The sequence below is a fragment of the Haliotis rufescens genome, unplaced genomic scaffold, assembly GCF_023055435.1.
Source record: "Haliotis rufescens isolate VD_foot unplaced genomic scaffold, xgHalRufe1.0.p SCAF_3, whole genome shotgun sequence".
Lineage (NCBI taxonomy): Eukaryota > Metazoa > Mollusca > Gastropoda > Lepetellida > Haliotidae > Haliotis > Haliotis rufescens.
This window is the reverse complement of record NW_025964001.1, coordinates 30831145-30849035: the sequence shown is the minus strand read 5'-3', so window position 1 is coordinate 30849035 and position 17891 is coordinate 30831145. Positions and strand designations below refer to the sequence as shown.

At 37.6% G+C, this 17891-nt stretch overlaps 1 protein-coding gene across 7 annotated transcripts in view; it reads right to left on the bottom strand.

The window, feature by feature from the left end:
- Positions 1-692: 692 nt before the first annotated feature.
- LOC124145810 (synaptosomal-associated protein 25-like) overlaps positions 693-17891 on the bottom strand; it is a 128043-nt gene continuing 110844 nt past the window's right edge. For 5 of the 7 annotated variants that reach the window (XM_046515782.2, XM_046515791.2, XM_046515777.2 and 2 more), the window contains 2 exons: positions 6688-6832; positions 693-3959 (listed from right to left, as the gene is read on the bottom strand). In XM_046515782.2, coding sequence (XP_046371738.1) covers positions 3891-3959; positions 6688-6832 — 214 coding nt within the window. In that variant the 3' untranslated portion in view covers positions 693-3890. Of the gene's footprint in view, positions 4977-6687; positions 6833-17891 lie in introns of all 7 variants that reach the window. The other 2 variants (XM_046515768.2, XM_046515751.2) reach the window with 1 other exon arrangement.

Genomic DNA, 17891 nt, shown 5'->3' with positions numbered 1-17891 from the left:
CTTGGAGGACAGATTGGACCGTGACCAAGGCTATTACATATCCCTGGCGTATCATCAATTCCTACCTGTGTATATACTTGTCAACCATACTCTGTATATCACTTGCTTGGTAACTTGTTAAATCCTACACCGAAACGTCATTCTTAATTGTAATAAAGAAGTTTAACTTCTTTGATAGGCATTTAGAAGTTGGAGTACTAAGTAAGGATAATGATTTATGGATGCACAACTTCTTTATTACAATTAAGAGCGATTCGGTGTAGGTTCTAACACCGTTATCAAGCAAGTGATAACAGTGTTAGAACCTACACCGAAACGTCGCTCTTAATTGTAATAAAGAAGTTGTTCATCCATAAATCATTATCCTTACTTAATAAAGAAGTTGTTCATCCATAAATTCTTATCCTTAACTAGTTGGACAGGTGGTTCCCTTTTCTGTCAACTTCTATGTTTGTTCTCTCACAAAACTTTTCAACAGATTAAAAAACATTATATATTTTTTATTCAACTAGATTTTGTTACAGCTTACAAAATCTTGTTATGACTAATGATATTCAATTATGTGCAAACTTATTTCAGTATTTTCAGTTTGTATGTATTGTAAAACTGTGACTCTTCATGTCTGTCTGTTTGAATAAAGACACTGAACTTGTTTTGAAACAGTATTTGAATAAACTAAACGACAAACACCATTGAAGATGTGAAAGTATTTAATCTTTAACAGTGAAAATGAATAAAGATGTTAAGCAATCTGAGAAGTTACTGTCTAGTCCATCCCAAATCTCACACTGAACATGGCAGTTCCATCAAGTCTTGCTGTCAGGTTAGATTCAGTAAATTGTCTTTGTAAAAATTGTCATCACAGTACCAAGAGACAAAGAATGTAAACCTCGTGATATACCAGTAAATAACAAACAAATAAAGGTGTGATAAAGACCACACAAAAAAGTATTATAGAAGTCCGGCTGATGGATCAATGAAATTTGGCATGGATTTGCTAATTAATAGCTGTCTGCATTGTAACATTACAGAAAACATTGCAGATCAGCTTGGCTCAATTATGTTATTGTTACAAGCAATTTGGTGAGTGATTGCACATCACTGCAGTTCATGTAATTCAGCAGTGAAGATTCAGACAACACACTGAACACAACAAACCATCAGCTCTGCAACTTCACCAAGACTGCTGTCATGCTGATTGGACAGAAACACAGAAAAGTTTGTCACCACTCAGTGGGAGGAAGTCACAAGGCGTTGCAGGTCAGACATTTACCCTTTAATGCTACAAACAAGCATGAATGCATGCAGACAGACAAAGAATCATAACAAGTGTGAAACGGGAATGTCAGATCCTGTCAATGCTTAGGGACGCAACTCTGCACAACAATTTTGATCTCTAAGCCTCTTTCATCCCTTCCAACATTAATAACATAATACACAAATCATCAAGGTAAGACTATTAAATACATAATTGTCATAAAAGACAGGAATACTTCACTGTCTACAGAACCTGACCACCATGTTCAGAGTGAGAGTTTGGTAGACATACTAGAAGCGTATGATGTCTGACATGTGTCAGTTCTATATTTCCAGCCTGATGATGACAAATGAACTGCATATCACATGGAAGAAGTTGTTGACACTGAGAGAAAGAAACTGACACAGAAACCTCTACACTATGTCTACAGGACAATTTTAATATCAACATGATTGTGACATACATACCGGACAAAGCTTAACAACTGTAATGAATGATTCTGAAAATGATTCTCTATTTATAATATGTATAGGATGTGTAACACAAAGAAAGAGCACATATCAGTAATTTCATACAGTTCATTTATTCCACTAAGTGAAATGTTCGAGAGAATATATCAGAATGTTTATGTTCTGCAATACCGTTGTTTACATGAGATACTCATTATATTATTGGTAATTTAAACTTCAAAATCTCTCCAAAATTTCACAAAGTCACTGTAACAAATCTCATGGTTGTCCCTCATCATCAAATCAATGTTTGCAACCAACAATCACAAAATTCCATAGTACAGACATATGATTTGCATGTTTATAATACTTCAATAAACTCAACCACATGCATATTATTGGGGAAGATATCTAACAACTGTGTCATATCTCATTTTCAACTCCAGAATTTTAATTCCAATATCAATTGTACAATATTTAAAATGTTCAAAAGTATCAAAATCTATTCAAACTGCTTTACTTGTTATTTAAGCCATAAACTATCAGCAGTAATTGTTACAAGTAGAATTGAGCCAAATTCGTCACTGACAGCATAAAAACACATTTTTCTCAAAGCAACATACAGTTTAAGTGCAAGACTTTTTTGCTGTAGTTTTTGTCCATACTGGTACATTAAAATTTACACTGAAGATAAATAATGTATTGAAATAGATTCGATGAAACAAAACATTACTTGATAATAATGTGCAAATATTCGGCATAAACGCTGGTCCGTCATACGTCACCTTGGTGATTCACCACCATCAACCAAAATAAAACATTAGTTATTAGGCATGGACATGTCAACATGTTATCTACATTACTTTGCTATTTCTATGGAATCAATGTGCTATTTATATGTTAGTGGTCCTTAATTCCCATTCTTACCTTCCACATAAGCTTAAACCTCAACACATTGCACAAAGCTGATCAAAATTGATGCTCCAACTGTTGTTTCACCTGCACAGGAAAATCTACTGATATTTCATTTTTTTCTTGACTAGAAGTAATGGACAGAGGTTCTGATGCCAATGTCCCATAACATATAGACATCTAAAGCAGAGAGAATTATATACAGAAATTTTATATTAAATCTTTCACAAGAAAGTTATTTTTATCTGAATCCAGAAAGGACACATGAAGGTTTCCATACAAGAGAGATGTTAACGGCATGCAGAAACAACATTCACATCAGTACTTTACTCCATGCATGCTGACATCAAACCTTTGTGGCCACACTGAGATAATATATTAAGTATTGGAATGTAGAGTTATTTCCCTTAGATCACTAAATCCCTTAAAAGTTGCAAACTGAAGGGGCAAGGTGCATGTTTAAATCACATATATATTGACTAATAATTTGTAAAAGCCAGTTTGCTCAAATGCTCAAAATAAAATGATGAGAGATATAATACATTATTGGCATATACTTGCCAGGTAAAGACTTTGTTGGTACATTTTTTGGTACGGAAGAAAATAACAACAAATTGATTAAGAAGTAGCAATAATTAAGGAAAGTCCAAGAGCAATGACAGATTTCCATATATGACAATTAATATGGGATTTGAAACAAAGGAAGAAGGTCTTTGACCATCAAGATGTCTTTTTCGTTTATGATTTTGGCTCTTTTGCCCTGACTTCCTTTACCCCTTATTCCCACTGATGACAGATGACTGAATTATGAAAATCTGGCCTGCATTTCATAAAAAACTATATACATAATTTTGTAGTTAAAAGAAAATCAATTGTTGATGTCATATTATTTACAATATTTAATGACCGTTAAACTATAAATAGTCTTAAAATGTTCATATTTCATCCTAAACATGACTTTGTGACCAGTTCCATATATCCTATACACAATTTCATCACATGCCATGTACACAGGTGTCAGTAAATCATCCAAACTGCTTAATTTTGATTGAATATTCCTTGATCGACAAATGAACATAAAAGAAACAAGAATGTTATTCACAAGAAACCACTGGAGAACCAATTTTCACCACATCTATAATCTTGACTGTTCTTGGAGTTTCTCCCTTTAGCACTTGAAGGTCGAGATACAGTAGAGAATCTGCTTGCAGAACGCAGAATCTCTGACCAGTTGACGGCAGCCCGTTGAGCAGGTGAGAGACATGGACCCATCACTGATGTCGGAGTATTTTTGTTGCTCGGTCATTGGCGTTATCAACTCGGACATTCAACGACCCTGCCTAAAGTGTTGAAAATGAAGAAAACACAAAAGAAACTGAGAACAGACAACAAAACATAAAACAAACGATAGTGATCAAGAGAAAAGAAGACCCAGAAAAATCACAAATCAACAGAGAGTGAGCATTCCTTACTAAATTACTACAAAACAATACAACCATATTTCCCTTTCAAAACCAAACCATTCCATCATTTTTTCATTTCAAAACTGAACAGGCACACTGAAGCAGCATTGAAAGATTTGAATTGATTTACAAGAAAAGTGACCTCAACTGGTGTTGGTTTATAAAGGAAATATAATTCCACTACACCAAGTCATGCATAGTAATGAGATTCTAGCCAAGACAAATAAATACCTACTACAAAATACCATCAATATGTTCATCCTTAACACAGCTAAATTAGAATGAACATGGCATAATTTGATCATTAAACTAATGCCTTAAGAGCTAATGATGAAGTCTCAGCTAATCAACAATGATTTGACTACATTTCTTTACTCTATTAGCAACATTATTATGCTTAAAACATAGCATTACCAGCAGAAGAGAAATACATTATATTTCTATACAAAGTTGACATCAATGTCCATCAAGAAAAACAATCCTAATGAATCATTATGATTATAATGCTAACATGAATTACTTCCTACTTCCTACTTCCTAAGATCAAATCTTACCACATACAATCCTAACATATTGTCTTGGCTAGTTTCAAGCAAATATGTTTCTCTTCAAAAATGAGGGTGATGAAAAGCTCATCCCATGGTTATGAAATGTGTTTTTGCAAACAGTTTCAGCCAAATGATTCTCTAGATGGTAAGTGTGGTTCATATATTGTAGAAAAAGAAATTTGCACTAATGGACTCCAAACTGAAGAAGAAAAACAAAGATGAGAACAAATGTAAGATTTGAAACCACACTCGACTGGCCAGTTACACTTTTTGAGACCTAAGCCTCTTTAAGGAGCTTTGTAGCTCTCTTATTAGCTTCAGTGATGCGAATCTCATTAGATGTAGCCTGCAAAAACAAGGCAGATTATTCAATGTTATTAATGGAAATGTTAGTGACTGCTTATCTGAAACAGAACAATTTCATTAAGACACACAGGTTGGTTCAGTCAACAGAACGTCTGTCTGTCTGTCTGTCTGTCTGCCTGTCAGGCATGCAGTGGTAAGCTCCACAGTCTGCTGCCTGTTTTCATGCCCAGATTTCATCTAGTAACAAGTTCCCTGTGGGAGAATCTCTGTATAATTAGGGTAACTGCTAGATTGATATAGACATAATATAATTTGTGAAAGCAGACAAAAACGCTTTTGAGCAACTCGGCTAAAACTTGCTATGACTGCCAAATGATCTGGAACCTAGGTGCTTTTAATGCCAAATATTTTCATGACAGCCTACTTCAATAATATTCCTATAGCAGAATCTTTTATCTCCCTATCTTTGCTTATGCTATAATTAGGCTTTTTGTAATTACTTGTCGTAATTCCCTAAGAAACTTGAAATACCACTAGCCCTGAGGTTATGAAACTGTAACATTAGACATGCTAATTGGGTGAGCAGGCTAGTGTAAATTTGAGGAAATTAAAAACCATTTTCCTACTTGTATTTGGGGATATAAGATCGAAATGATTCTGATTAAACGCAGGATGACTTTCAATAGTCTTAACAGCATGACCTATTCACATAATCCACTTTTCTTGAAACCTCAAGTATCTGTTTGGTTCCGTTGCCTTCAGGACAACTAGGAGCTTACAGTATTACTGGAATTGGCCAGGGCACAGATGACTGAATAACTAATCTTGAACAACATGCATTGCAATCAATCAAAATCATACATTCCACAGCAAAGACACTCCAAACTGCATTTTTCAATTATTTTGCTCTTAAACTAAAGCCCAACTTCAAGGAGAATCAGCCAGTAGGTACAGAATCTCTTTGATGCATTGCTCAGTGAACGCCCACCTCTTTTCTCATTTATCAAGTACCAATCTAAGCTCAGGTCCCTGTAACTAGATAGTTCCTATCAATTACTTTAAACGCACCCTAAACTAATTAATATATGGTATTTCACAGGCAATTCTGTGTCAAAACAAGCCCCAAACTTCATGCTGCCTTATTACTGAGGAGACTTTTCAGCTTATCCATGAGGACCACGAAGATGACTACCAATGTGGGCATTGTGCAGATCCTGTTTAATTCTTGTACCTGAAACTTTCCACTTCTGTTGTCATTACACCAACAGGACAGAGAATATCAATTATCCTCTTAAGGGACAAGCAGACGAAATCATTGATTGGGAACTGGGTCAGCCTGACATTTTCTTGGATTAACACATGGAACAAAATAGATTTAATTTCACCAAAAAAAAAGAAGAACAAAAATTACCATGATTATGTTCCATTCTGTGAGTGGTGATAAAGAATCTCTTATGTTTTATTGCACTCTGTGAGTATTTTCTAGACAAATAACTGAATAATTTGAACCATTTTGGTAATGATTACCCTCTGAAAAATCTTGTGATTCATGGCATTCAGGCTTAAATCTGATCAATGTTTAAGTAGCAATCTGGTTAGGAAAGTATTCCTTAGCAATGGTGGTGAGGGACATTAAAGTGCCCCTTCTATCACAAGCAACCATTGGTTGCCTCTCCAGGACTGGGCTGGTGGAACTTATTGAGTATATGAAAGGTGTTCTGTACAATGCAGAGCAGTGAGAAAAACGTTACCTTCTGATTGATGCGATCAACCTGTCTGTTCTGTGAGTCGATCTCACTACCCATGTCAATAGCCATGTTACGGAGGTTGCCAATCATTCCGCTGACCTCGCTCACATTCTGTTCCATCTCATCTTCACGAGCATCGTTTGTGATCCTGGAACATACATGTACAAACAATGTTATCCTTCATATATATTCTCAAAAGTTATACATATAATTCACATTGATTATGACTTATGAGCCTTATTTAGAAGGGGGGTGGGGGTGGGAAAGTCTCATGTTTCTTGCTATATAGCATTCTCATCAAGGGATCCCAACATTTAGTGTTGGATCTTTGGAAGGGTTGGGGGGCGTCCTTTATGGTTCCTGCTCTAGTATTCTAATCTAGGTATCTGAAAATGAATAATTTTCAAGGTCCACTTAAAGGAAGCAATCAAATCCAATATTGACTGTCCATAAGTAACATCTGATATAGAAAGTCAAAGGTGTCATGTTCTAGAAAATCACTTTCCACAAGAAGCTTGGGCAGAAAAAAATGAGTAGTGCTAAAAATAGTGGGATAATGGAGTTAAACAGCTGCACCTGGAATGAACACTACTTTTAATTTCAACACTGTAAAATTTAATAATGATAATAATAATGAGTGAATGAGGTTTTACCCTGCTTTAAGCAATATTCCAGCAAATGGGCTTCACACATTGTACCCATGTCGGGAATCGAACCCGGGTCTTCGGCGTGACAAGCGAACCACTTTAACTACCTGACCGCCCCTAATAATAATGATGATGATGATGATATTTATATAGCACTGAAATTCACATCACTAAGGGACATGCTCAAAGCATTAGCAGCAAATATACATATAGCGTTGGACATGTGCAATGAATTTCTTGCTTCTTATGCATCTCTCATCATCCTAAAAACCTAAAACATGATACAGTAAATTGATTTTGAGAATCATTTTGCGTTCGTGGATGCAGCTGTGCAGTTGCTGTGGCAGCTATGTTGGTAATAGGATTCAAACATCTGAACAAAGTAAGCTTTTATCATTGGGGGGAACAAGTAAGTGGAATTTCACCTTTAATGGTCTAGGAGTTCCTGAACAGAAGATGCAGATGCTGATGACCAAGCAGGCCATGACAAAAGCACACTTGACCTTCAGTCAGGTGAGCGAAAACAAATTCAGTTTCTGATTAGAAATATGAAAACAGTTGAAGATAATGCCAAGTGAAATACCATGCTTGGGAAAATATTGTTGTGTCAACTTCAATGGTTTGCCATGTCATGTCAGGTTTCAGTTAAATCAAACTGTTCCTAGACATGTTACAACATTTTACATGTGTCCAGCTACAGTTCCTTATGAAGAAATAGGACAAGGTGTTTGTCACTGTGTTGGAATATTATGAAAGGTTGTGGGTCTCTCATTCCTGCCCAACTTAATTCTCTAAGCCCAGAAATCAATGCCAAAAAGCTCAAGCATGATGGTTTCACCATACAAACCTCACATAGATGATACAGCATTCTTGCTGAGAAAAGTTTGAATATTTTATTCCTACCCCTGCTTCAACTCTTTTCTGCCCCTTGTTGTCCTGGATTGCACAAGAATTTAAGTCTTTGATGCAATAATGAAGAAAGGAAATTAGTCTGTCTCAAAACCAAAGTAATTTCCTCATTGTGCACAGCTTTAATCATATATTTGTTAATGCTCTTAGAAAACCAACACATTTGTCAGCATTATGTTGGAACAGCTATTTTACAATAATTACTAATTTCCTGAAAATTGTTTTTGTTGTGAAAATCCAATCTAACAAACCACACATTGTCAGCTTTGAAAGAAATCCTACATACCGATACATGATACAGAGTTACTCAATCATCAACAAAGCCACACAGACCAGTCAGTATTATATATACAGAATCCGTGGCACAAATACCATAAAACTAGAAGCTAGAGGAATACGCAACACTTGTCTAAACCATATAGAATATGAGGAGGTATCCAAACATATTCAGCCAAGTATATATAGAACTAAAATACTGTTGTAAGCTTTCATTATTTTTTCAACATTGTCCCTTTACAGTTCAATGCACTCGTTCAATCTCTATTCCAGGTCAGTTATTCTTGTATAGAAGAAGGTCAAACCCTTGTCTGTCAGCCCACAGGGCACTAACATTTGACTATGTAGATATTCATGTATGATTCTTTCTATTGACCTACAAGAAGCCTGTTGTCTCCTCCGTCTGAATGAGTGTAATGCATCTCTTGTTTAGTACCAGCTAGGTTGTAGATGGCATCAATGGTTTTCTTGTGGTGCTAGGTGTGGGTCAACCTGACCGTGGGGCATTTTCCAAGCTGAAATTCCTTTACCCAAAGTGGCATATGATGGGTTGGCTTCCCCATAAACAGCATGCAGCTGTTCATCAATATTCTCTGGTGATTGACCCTTGAGGATAAAATATTTGATGACAGCTCTGTATTTTTCACCATTTCAATGCTAAAGAGTTTGATACCACTGAGTTGAAGTCAATTACAAGCATGTGACTGGATTGAAGCATGCCAAATTGTGAAGATGAGTGAGTGAGTGAGTGAGTGAGTGAGCGAGTTGGGTTTAATGCTGCTTTTAACATTATTCCAGTTATATCACGGCGTGTCAGCTTAATGTCGGAGGAAAGCCCGAAGTGATGCAGGTCTCAGATGTTTACCACTTCGGTGAAACCCACGAGCACCGCAATACCAGTATGAGTTGTCTCTCGTAAGCATAACAACAAAAACCACAAACTAGATGTGCCAGACTCAACATTTTCTGGTATCCCCTCGTAAATGCATCAGAGGAGAAATAATTTCTAGCACAGACGATAATTATAAGCTTTACCACATTGCCTCTTAAGCTTGTAATTAAGCTTGTGTTTATACTTTCATCCTTGCTGCTTATATTATCTCTGGGCAAAATTAAAATTTTCCACGGTTACAAATCAATAGTTCGAGTGATCTCAAAGTAATTTGGGAGCAACAGCAACATGACATCACAAGGCAACATCATAACAGACAATCACAAGGATGTTTAAAAAGGATGCATTGTCCATAACATCCCTTGGCTGAACTTGCAATACAGGATCAAAATTTCATACATTGTTCTGAATTTCATACTTTACAGACAAAAGCTTTCGTGTGTAAAAACAAGAGATTAAGGTGAGGTAGTTGAGAGCATGATTAATTTGGGTTACAATCAAACACATTCAGTAAAGTAACGGAGCTTGACCATCCCGTCCACATTTTATTCATCTCTTATTACAACATGAGGAACTTCGGATCTATTCTCTCAATAAGAAGTTGGGAATGCTGAACGTCATATAAGATTTTCTGCAGATAGGACTGAAGAGTCTGGACATAATACCACATGCAACACCCACATACACCTCCTATACTGCCTAGTCATCTGCATGTTTAGAGGGTGCATTTCTTGTTTTAACCCGCTCACTGAAAGTGAATAGTGAAAGTTAAGTAACCCATCTGTATAAGACATGTGTATAAGAAAAACAAAAGATTGGTACAAGCCAGCATATTGTAGCTCGGTAATACACTTTGTGTCACAGTCTGATTGTGGAACAGATCCCATCAACTCAAAATGTTGACGACTGGTCTCGATCATCATGCTTCAGATCTGCTACACTTGTCCAAGATACAGAATTGAGGGCAAACAGCCAATCAAATCACAAACCACATACACAGGGCTATTAATGTTAAAGTTTCTGGGCAGACCATTTGAATCGACTCCATGCAGCTCATCTGCATGCTTGACTGCCACATGTAATCCCATATTTGACTGATTACCACATTGCAGCCATGGCCTGGACAACGCAGTCACTGCAAGAATAGTAGGTGGTCATGTGCAGTGGAATTAGATGAAAACAGGTTCAACTTAAACTTGGTTGTCTAGAGACAGGCATCTGAAAGTCACACTGACATTGTCAGGTATGGTGGTGGTTAATTGATGGCCCATGGATGCTTCTACACATAGTCCATGGGCAGGTTGCAGGACAGTACTCTCCTTGACAACATGCGGGCGCTGCACTGTGCACACAACACTTGTACAAGTTTTGTCTCTCATCACTGTAGACTTCCAGCAGAACATTACAACATTATCACGGCCAACACTGATCCCCAATTTTTCCATGATGATGTCTCTTTAGTCAACATTCCAGAGCCATGCTAGATGAATTATACCTTGTTGCTTCAAGAAGAATGGGACAGGTTACCCCAAATAACCATTGGAGAGTTGATCAGGAGCATGCTCAATCGAATCAACAAATGCCTGTTGAATTGTGGTGGGTTTACCTATGTTTAATGGGTCCTAGGTAACACTGTTTGACCATCAGTTTCCTTCTTGGACATGAACTTGTGATGATCATTATTTGTCAAATCTGTTATCATTCTTGGACATCTCCGACTTATTTTTCACTGTATACTTTGACTCAGAATCAGGATGAGTAACCAACTTAAAGCTGACAACCGAACAAAGTACCACTGTCAACCAAAATATAAGGGAAAAAAGAAAAAAGTTTTTCAACGATCAACACTTATAAATGATGACAGTGGTGGAACCGCAAAATAAAACACTAATCTTATTTCTTGTAGCACATAAGTTATTCCTAGTTTTCAAATAGGTCTTTACGCAGGATAATGTATATGTTAAAAAGATCGAAACCCCTGTAAATGGGTCAAGACATTTAAGATCAAAGCCATTGATTATATTGAATATGGTTTCCAATACAAAAGCATGAATATTTGTAAATAAAATATCCCCAACTGAGATGCAGCAATCTGAGATAGTTCTGACGGTGCTAACAGTTTGCTGCACAGCAAGTTTCAAATTTCTTCAAATTGACTTTGTGAAATAACATATCTTTTTAAAAACAAAGCAGGATTGGCTATATTCATTGGAAACTCCTCCACTGATATCCAAGCATATATCTATTGAGATCCTGTTGGGAAATACCCCTGGGATAACTGCTGGATGCGTTGCATAGATCATCAACTGGAAGGAGGAGCAAGCCGAATCTGGCTGGATTCAGGGGAGCTTGTTCCCATGTCCCATCCAATCTAGCCTTACAAGATGGCAATCTGACCTGCTGTATAAGCTGGGTTCCTTCTGAACAAATATTGGCAAGGTTTTACATCCGAAAAAGATGAACTAGTTTGAAACAGAGATTGAAGGTAAAGACATTGGCAGAGACTAGAGTTTATACTAAGAAGTATGTCCTGTTCTTTTTTAATCTGAGTGGACAAGGGGATTGGATGTTTTTGGTTTTTAAAGCAATATATATTTGAGTGGATGATATTGTGTTCTAGTTGTCACAAAAACATTTCCAGAAACAAGGTGCAAGTACAAATATCCTTGGTAATGGTAAACTATAGCACACCGGGGGCACTAAACATTGATTGTCTGTTGCTATACATGACAAGCATTAGGGAGCAAGTGAAAATGGGGTGTCTGAAATGTGTTTGAAAAGCAGCCAGCCCTTGACATAATCAATTTCAAAATATTAATGGAAGAGTAATAACTATTCCCTCTGAAGAGTAACCAGACTCGAAAGGGCAGGGAAGAGGGCTGTACTTGAGAAGTTGATGCCATTATCACCAATTCAACAGCAATAGTGTATATGGCTGTACGTGGCATGCAAACCACGAGGTGATAGTACACCCCGACACATCAACAGTCAGGTTATGGACGATTTCAGTTTCATTCACAACAAGAATGAGGCACTCAGGATCCATTAACATGTTCCCATTAAAGTATACATGTAGAGATTAATTGACAATTCCCTGGAGGTCACATGTATCCTAATACAAAGCTCTGTATGTGTCAGGGGCACAGGTGACCCAGTCGTCTAAGTGCCTGCAATTACCTGCCAGGACTTGATGGTCCTGAGTTTGAATCCCAGGTTCAACCTGCTAATGGCCCATGTCTGCAAGCACAATACTTATGCTTGGGGGTTTCACTTATAAGGTAAACATCTATGACCTGCATGAATTTCAGCTTCCCAGATACAATAAGTCATATTACTGAAATGCTGAACAAATAGGCATTAATTAAACCCAACTCATTCACACTGTGTCTGTGTATATGTTCCACAACACATAGGGGAAACAGTTCTGGAAAATACAGAAATGGTGAGCATTCAGCTGTTATAACCAGGCAGGTGACCTTCCTCATGTATAAGATATAAATCATGAATGTTTACTGATGGAAATATCAGGAGACCTGTGTTCTGATGAAGTACATTTATATTACATAAGACTGCATGGAAAATATAGCCTGGAATCTGTCAAATTTCTTTTTCCTGATGGTTTAACTGTCCATACATTATCATTAATTGAGCAGGTGCAAAGAAACTTAAGATGTTTTCCCTGAGTCTGGTGATGAACATCCCTATGTTATCAGTTTCACTGTCAGAGATTTATTAGAATGAGTAAGTCGTATTCCACTTTAACAATAGCACACCAATATCATGGTAGGGGAAACTAAGGAATGGCCTCACATACTGTACCAAATTGAATCCAACTTGGGTCCACAAATGCAAATAGGCGACCCGAACTCCCTATATTTGTGAAGCCACTTCAGTTAGGGTTGGTGGCAGTTCCTTGAGTGGTGCATGGAACAAGTGAAAAACATACAGTTCCCAGTTTCAATGATGGCTCATATGATAAAACATTTTTTATTGTCACTTACAGCCAACATTTAACGGTCCACAAAAACAAATGCATGTTTAACACCCAGGTGATCGAACTGTGTACGTTTGTCAATTTTACACTTCGCTACAGAAACACTTTCATCTCATCTGTCTGTAACACAGTTAGACATGTTTTTACACCACACGTGGTTTCTTCCTGCTATAACAAATGGAGTTTACTTGGCTAGTGACGCAGAGTTCCATTTGTACAACACCAATACTTGAAATTATCTTATTCTCAAAGGTCGACAGGGAATTTTTTAATTTTTTTTTAACAAAGTTGGTTAAACTAAGGTGAATGTAGTTATTTTGGGGGACATGTAAGCATGAATTAACTCATTTTAAGTGACTGTGAAATACTCAATTAAAGCTTAGTCGGCCAGGTCAGCATGCACTGCTGAGTGGTGATAAAGAAGAAAGCTGGTAATTATCTAAAAATAGAGGAACATGTTGGACCAAAGTCCATCCTTGAGTGATCTTTCACACGTCAAATGCACTGTGTTGTGATCCTGCAGGGCATACAATTGTGAAGTCCTCAACAATTTTCAGGAAACTATTTTGTGCACACTAGAATGTCATTTATCATTCAAATCTGGTATCTGCATTAGCTAGACAGTACAAGACGAATTACGGGCTGTATTGGTCCAGTTTAGACAGATATAATTGAAAACCATTAATAATGTGGGTCAGCTTAGCTTACAAGTTAATTAAGTCATTTACATGATCTCATGTGATTAGCAGTAACATTAGTCATGTTTGTTTGTTGTTTAACGCTGCACTCAGCAATATTCCAGCTATATGACGCGGTCTGTAAATAATCGAGTCTGGACCAGACAATCCAGTGATTGACATCATGAGCATCAATCTACGCAACTGGGATACAACAACGTGCATCAACCAAGTCAGTGAGCCAGACCACCCGATCCCATTAGTCGCCTCTTACGACAAGCATTGAAGACCTATTCTAACCCGGATCTTCACGGGTACATTACTAATGACACACAAGGACAAATACAAATAGTCATAAAAAATTCACATGAAAACAAATGCTACTATATAAATACATAGTATCTTAATATGGCTTTATTAACACTGCAAGGTTTACCTTGAACACTGTTCTTGGAAACTATCCATGCTTCCCGAATGTAATTTCCGTGTAATAAGATACAATACTGAGTAAGTGTGTCAGTTCATTACTGTTGTAAATATGTTCCAGCCATACATGGTGTGTCAGCTTAATGTAGGCGGAAATCCTAAAGCGATAGAAGACTTTGTAACACATGAAACATGGTGCTGACCAACCAGGATCACCATCTGGGAGAATCTGGGATTAGAACCCATGATCATATGATCCTGGCATGGCACCTCAGGGTTAGAAACTAACAGTTTTCGTCCACTAGTCCTTATAATGATAACATATGGAAAAACCCTTTAAAAGGGCACATTTCTACTAGTCCTTATGATACCTTTACCATTGGGCAGCTTGGCAAGGACTTCAGGCCTCGTGCCAATTTTAAAACTCTCCACCTAAGACAACTGGGCCAGCTGTGCTCCCTTAATATACAAGATATTCTCTTCTCTGAAAATCTGTCAAGTAAAAACTAAGAGAAGGTTTGTTTATGTCTCTACACATTATTATCACTTGTCTCTTGAATCTTCCATGCTCCATGTGAATATCCAATACAGTTTTCATGTGCGGCTCCTTTTCCATTGATTCAATGGCATAAAAGCTGAAGAAGCCTAATGCAAATAAATCAATCAAACATCTTCCTTGTTAATGAAAAATGAAAACATTATAAAACATGTACATGATATGTCCCCTGACGGCTACAAATTAATGATGCCTGTCTGGAAATGTCCTTCAGTCAAGGGCATGTGCACTGCAATGTGATGCTGCTGCTGCTGCTGCTGCTGCTGCCACTACCTATCTAAAGAACTTGATTGGATGCTTGTCTCTTACCAGTACACATTGTATGACAAACTCAAATCAAAGACAGCATTACACAGTTAATGTTTATGGCTTCATGTAGAGCTACCGGAAACTGATTTGACATTTGCATCCACTGAGTTTCAACATACATAAACATGGAAATTTAAGAACGAGTGTAGGTAAAGGAACATGTTTGCGCACAATGTCTTTAATTGTGGAAAGGGGTAGACTGCATGACCAATTATCAACATCATCAGGGTACACTGATATAATCAGCCAGTAGCATATTGGACCACCCAACCCACATCATAGTCAAGCCAGGGGTGCTTAGGTTCCCATGTGTTTCCCAATAGGAAGTAAATCAGACGATCACAGATCACATATTGCAGTGTTCATTCTTGACTAATCCAGTGTAAGGCACAGCAGTTCCAGTCAAATATAGTGCAAAAATATTTATTATTACTTATGTGAACCACGTGGTTGCATTGTTTTCAATACAAATGAATCTCATATTTTTAAACCTAGTAAGTGCTTATCATAACATAAATATTCGTCAACATGCTCAACTTGCTAGTATATGTTCACACTGGAAAAGAGCAGTGTGGATACATTCCTACAAAGTTTTCTCTGATGTTTAACAGTGCACTCAGCAATTTTTCAGCTATATGACGGTGGTCTGTAAATAATTGATTCTAGACTATAGACAATCCAGTGATTAATGTCTTAAGCATCGATCCATGCAGTTGAGATACGATGACATGCATCAAACAAGTCAGCAAGTCTCACCACCTGATCCCATTAGTCGCCTCTTACGAAAAGTATACCGGTAAACGCTTTTTACCGCAAACATGGGATACTGAAGACCTATTCTAACCCAGATCTTTGAGCATTTTGATGATGTCTTACAAACAAAGCAAGGTCCATTCCATTGCATGAAACTTTCATTACTTTCCCACATGAGATATCAGGAAACGAAAAGCGATGTCAATCAAGCAAACCCCTGTCAAATATCAGTCAAGTCACAGATATAAGACATCCATTTATGATTCTGAAGATCAGTGAGCTGAGCAAGTGGCACCAATTTCTGAAGCTGACTATTCCACGAAATGTTTGCTTTCATTCGTTTGGCATCTTTTGGAAAATAACCTGGCATTAATGTCACTGAGAGCTCTACCTTTTGGGCAACTAGAATGAACACAGACTCTATCTCTTTCTGTTACCTAAAGCTCTGATCTTGTTCATTTGCAGTCTTGCCAGTAAACTAAATATTAACAGCTTATGTAAAAGGGTACAATCTGTAAAACAAAAGATAAGTATATGTTGGTCCCTACTGACATAGTAAATCATCAACATGATTTTGCTTTGTCTTACGTAATGAGCTTGTTGAGTTCAGGCTTCATATACCTATGGCCGTACAATATGATGCATTTCCATATCAACACCAACCCAATAGCAAAGACAACAGTCTAATGGCACTAAAGTGGCAAAGCATTGTAAACCAAACAAGTGAAATGAACATTGATTGAACTGGCAACACTGCTGGAAACATCAGTCAATAATGTCGCTCATGCTCTTGTTGCTTTAGCGATGCACCATTTCACATTGACCTTCAAACAGAACTGGCATAAAGGGCAGAGCACTCAAACTTGGGAGGATTCAGTTAATGCTCTTTATGCCACAGTCGGCAATATTGCAGCTATCTCTTGGCTGTAAATAATCAGGTCTGGGCCAGGCAAACCAGTGACTGACAGCAAGACTGGGGAACACTGACCACACTGTTTGGGCTCCATGACCTACAATCAGACTGGCCAAACACCACCACCAAGTCCACAAATCAGTGAGGACAAATATTGGTGCCCAAGACAGTCTACAGGCTTCTGAAGCTTGTAACAGATTGGATTATTAGGCCTATGCTTCTAATCAAGAAAGAGTTTCAAATTTTGAAATAATTAACTTAGATACAAAATATAAAAGAATTATTGAATATCTACCACTTAAAACACAAATTTGCCTTTCGTTGAGCATAATCAACTGCAGTGGAATAATGGCAACCTTCATCTCACAGGACCCGCAAACAGCAGAACCAAAAACACCGAAAGCAAGAAAGTCGGTCCAGGAGGATCCAGAAACCAAAATGAAACATGTAAAGACAGTCCTTGTCAACTTTCCGAAACTTACTGGAGGCATGTACCTTCTTGCAGCCCCAAAGACACGGAGATGTCTGCTAGACCGAGGTAGCCTGGTATACAGACATCTGGGCAGAGACTGGGAGGAAAGGGTAGCAAGGGAAAAAACCTGCTTCGGGATCTTAGCCCAAGCATTCTCAACCTTCCCGTACACTGTATCTCACAAATCACAACAAAAACCATACCGGGATCCCCAATTGCAATCGCAACTGGGGCACACAGCCAGGATGGCCATCCAAAATGCAGTACCGTATTCGACGTAATAAGAGCCCCGCTCTAATAAGCGCCCTCGGCGCTATTTGCTAAGATATTGGTTAGTGAACAATCCCAATTAGCACCCCTTCCAATTGATCAATGTACACAAG